We start from the raw sequence: 3,524 nt of genomic DNA on the forward strand, positions 1-3,524 counted from the left end.
AGCAGCTTGGAAGCTTAGTTTGATCGAGACAAATGTTTGATCGTGTTCCACAGCAGGAACTTACGTCCTGGAACGCCATAGGTTGGACATTTCCAGGAACTCTTTCATCTCGTTGCGAGCTTGCGCCATGCTCCCACACTTTGCGTACATGTCCACCATCGTGCTCGCTACGTACAAGTCGGAGACAAAGCCACGCTTCGCCGCTGCGGCATGCAAAGCCATGCCCCTCTCCAAGCACCTCTTCTTGGCTAGATGCCCGAGAGTATGGACGGCACTCTTTGACGCCGCGGAAAGAAGCGCGAGAGATGTTCTTTAAAATGGAAATGCCTCGCGATTCTGCTGCTTGGAACGCAATCCGGAATGCGGCGCGAGAGGACCTTTGCGATGCTGCTCGAGGACCACAGACATCGTTCGTGGCGGTGCTAAGGGCTTGCGCGGACGGAGGCGCCAAGGATCACTACAGCAGTGTTGTGGACGTTCTCGCAAGATCTGGAACGCCATTCCATCCTTTCCCATCATATCTCCTGGCCTTCGTTCCTCGCGGCTTGCAACAATCGACAAAGACCATTTCTCCAAAGACAACTTAGAGAGGTGTTTGATTGTCCACTGTTTGTTTGTCTTTATCTTTATCTGTGTGGATTCTTTTATCCGGTTGATAGGTCTCCATCCATCCATCGCGAATACCTACTAGCTCACTCCCGATTCCTCATCCATCGCCGGGATGGAATTCGAAGCGGTGAGACCCAAGTACTCTCCGCCGCTCCAATCGCTACACCTTCTCCAGGTACTCCACATTTCTTCTCCATTGCCCATAGGATTGATTAATCTTCCACAATGAGCTCGAGCTATAGAGGTTTTTACTGGTTTTCCAAGGTTCATGTGTTTTTCAGGCATGGCGATCGATCGCCCACGCCGGCTTTTGGGAATTCCAACCCGGAGGTGTGGAGCAGCAGGCTCGAGGCAGTGCCACCGCTGCTCCAGCCCCAGAACTACCAGTACCAAGAGCGCCCCTTCGGACACCTCACGAGGAAAGGTACTTGAAATGACTTGGTTCTCCTCTCCATGAAAGTTTGTGAGAGTCGATTTGCAGGAGCCGAGCAAGCGAGAGGGCTGGGAGCTTGGATCAAGGACGCATATCTGGAGGAGCTCGGCGTTGATACCAGCCAGCCGGATTCTTTTTTGCGGGTGCGCTCAACCAACTTTCTAAGAACACACATGACGGGTGAGGCAAGTCGAAAGTTCCTCGTGTTTCGCTCGAGCTTATAGATTCGAGATTTTCCACTAGAGCAGCTTGGTTTGTGCTTGAAGCGCTCCTCGGCTCGGGCGAGCTAGCAGCGTCGGTTCCAATCTGCATCTCCGAGGATCGTCTGGAAAACTTGTATCACAACGATCACTGTGCACGGTATGGATTCACTCACATTTTCTCGCAGCTCTTTGGCGAAGTCTTACAACTTTGATCCAAACCACAGCTTGGCCAAGCTCTGGAGAGCCTCTTTGAGCAGAAAAAGGCAAGCTGAGGTTCGTCCCGATGGTACTGTGCAAGAAACTGGATGGTGTGACCAGTTTGAGGTAAAACTTTCAATTTTTTTCCATGAAAGAGTGCTTTTTTTTTTCTTCCAGGACATTCGTTTTTCCTTCTCTAAGCACCTGGATTTACCTCAAGGAAAGAGATTTCCATGGGTTCTGGTATGAAAAAAAAAAACACGCTCTAGGTAGTAACGTCTCGTCCCTGCGTGAGGTTTTCATACTTTTCCTTTTTGTTGTGCCAGGCTGCTGATGTTGTTCACTGCGCACTAGCTCACGGAGATCCTGTCCCGGATAATTTTACAGTCGAGAAACTATGCGAGATTCGAGATTTCCTTGCTCAAGATTACGTGAGCTCATTTCAGGTAGAGCTGTCGTTAAGTTTTTCTAATCTAGCTTCTAAGTCTCATGCTTGAAACTTCCACAGGACAAAGAAATCTGCGAGCTCTCAATGGGAAGATTGCTCCGAGAAGTCGTGAGTTCTATGGAGAACCACAGAGACACACCCTCATTGTATTTATATTCTGGCCACGATGCAACTCTCGTGCCACTCTCTGGTAACATCTTTTCTTTTCTTTTCTTGATCTCTTGAATGAAACTTTCCCTTGTTTGATCGTTCTAGTTGCCTTGGGTCGACCATGGCAAAGCTGGCCATCTTACGCAGCATCCATTTCCATCGAGCTATGGCGCTCCTTGGAAGATAGCAACCAGCATTTCGTCCGTGTTCTCTACGATGGCGTTGCGGTTCCCTTGCCTGTGGAGTTGGAAGGCATCGAACAAACTTGGAAGCCCGAGCAGCAAAACATAATCAAGTCGAGCAAGAAAACCCTGTTTACGCTCCAGGAATTTGTCAAGCTCGCTGGCTGGACGATGCTCAGCGATGCCGAGTTCCAGAACAAGTGCCAGTGCATCTGAGAACAAGTTCATTCGAATTCTTTCCAAGGACAAAGTTGGAAGAAAATAAAACAGAGCATTTTTTACCAGCGCTGGCTATGGCTTTCATAGAGGAGTTTCTTTCGATGGCTATGGCGACGCTCGTCCCAGGCCTGGACGAGGATACCGCCTACCAGTGCTTGCTGCGCGTCTCTCTCGAATCCCACGGGCAAATCCGCAAGGTGATGGTGGCTAACACCTACGAGGATCGAGCTGCCCAAGGCCACGATCAGGAATAGCTTGTTGCCATCGCGATGAGAAAGAGCGGCGCCGCGAACTTCAAGCAGCGTCAAGCCGGGGTGGATGATCCTTTCCACCACCGCCAGTCCATGGAGAAGGATTCCAGTGTCCAGTGTAGATATCTCAATGGCAAGCTCTACGTTATTGGAGGGTGGAGAAGCGAGGCTGATCCACACACCAACGAATGAAGCCGTGTGGCACCAGCTATCGCCTCGCGCGCATTCCACGAGCGTGGCTATGGAGGGCCGTAGGTGGCGTGGATGTCTCTTATAAACTTAACGTTATAGTCTTTAAAATGACCAAGTCAGAAATAAAAATAGAACATGCTCCAAACCCTAAAGGATCAGATCTGATGATGGCTAAGGAAGCTTTGGAGGCGCTGAAGAAGAACAAGGGGGATTCCATCCAAATCCAGCAATCGCTGGATGTGCTGGCGTATGGCTCCTGGGAGGGGATATCTAAGCATGAGATTAGAAAGGTGGTAGGGAATAGATTGCAAAAGGGAAGCGTGCTAGAGCGGCGGCTGAACAGGCAAGATATGGAAGTGAAGCCTCTCCCAGAGCTACGCCCTCCCAAGGCTTTCTTCCCCCAAGCTGAGATGATAGAGTTTAGGACGGCGTTGGAGGCATGGCAATGCACACCTGAGTGTAAAAAGAAGCTGAGTTATCTCTATACCACCATTTCAGACTACGGCCAGTTGCAAGCCACAACACAAGCAGAGATGAGGATGCGCCAGCATTGGAGAAGCTTGGTATCTGAGAGCAAGTGGAGAGCAGTTTTAGAGTTTGGCACCTGGTTTATGACCGTCTCGCTGCGGGGCTTCAAGA

At 50.2% G+C, this 3,524-nt stretch overlaps 1 protein-coding gene across 1 annotated transcript; it reads left to right on the plus strand.

Moving 5' to 3' along the window:
* The first annotated feature begins 639 nt into the window (after positions 1-639).
* Positions 640-2,507, plus strand: LOC9656044 (lysophosphatidic acid phosphatase type 6). The gene is made up of 9 exons (XM_024661820.1): positions 640-784; positions 874-1,033; positions 1,091-1,222; positions 1,291-1,402; positions 1,470-1,569; positions 1,621-1,686; positions 1,770-1,889; positions 1,952-2,081; positions 2,147-2,507. Exons 1-9 carry the CDS (start codon positions 722-724, stop codon positions 2,437-2,439), a joined length of 1,176 nt encoding a protein of 391 aa, XP_024517588.1. The 5' UTR covers positions 640-721; the 3' UTR covers positions 2,440-2,507.
* Positions 2,508-3,524: the final 1,017 nt, after the last annotated feature.

The sequence above is a fragment of the Selaginella moellendorffii genome, unplaced genomic scaffold, assembly GCF_000143415.4.
Source record: "Selaginella moellendorffii unplaced genomic scaffold, v1.0 SELMOscaffold_85, whole genome shotgun sequence".
Classification (NCBI taxonomy): Eukaryota; Viridiplantae; Streptophyta; class Lycopodiopsida; order Selaginellales; family Selaginellaceae; genus Selaginella; species Selaginella moellendorffii.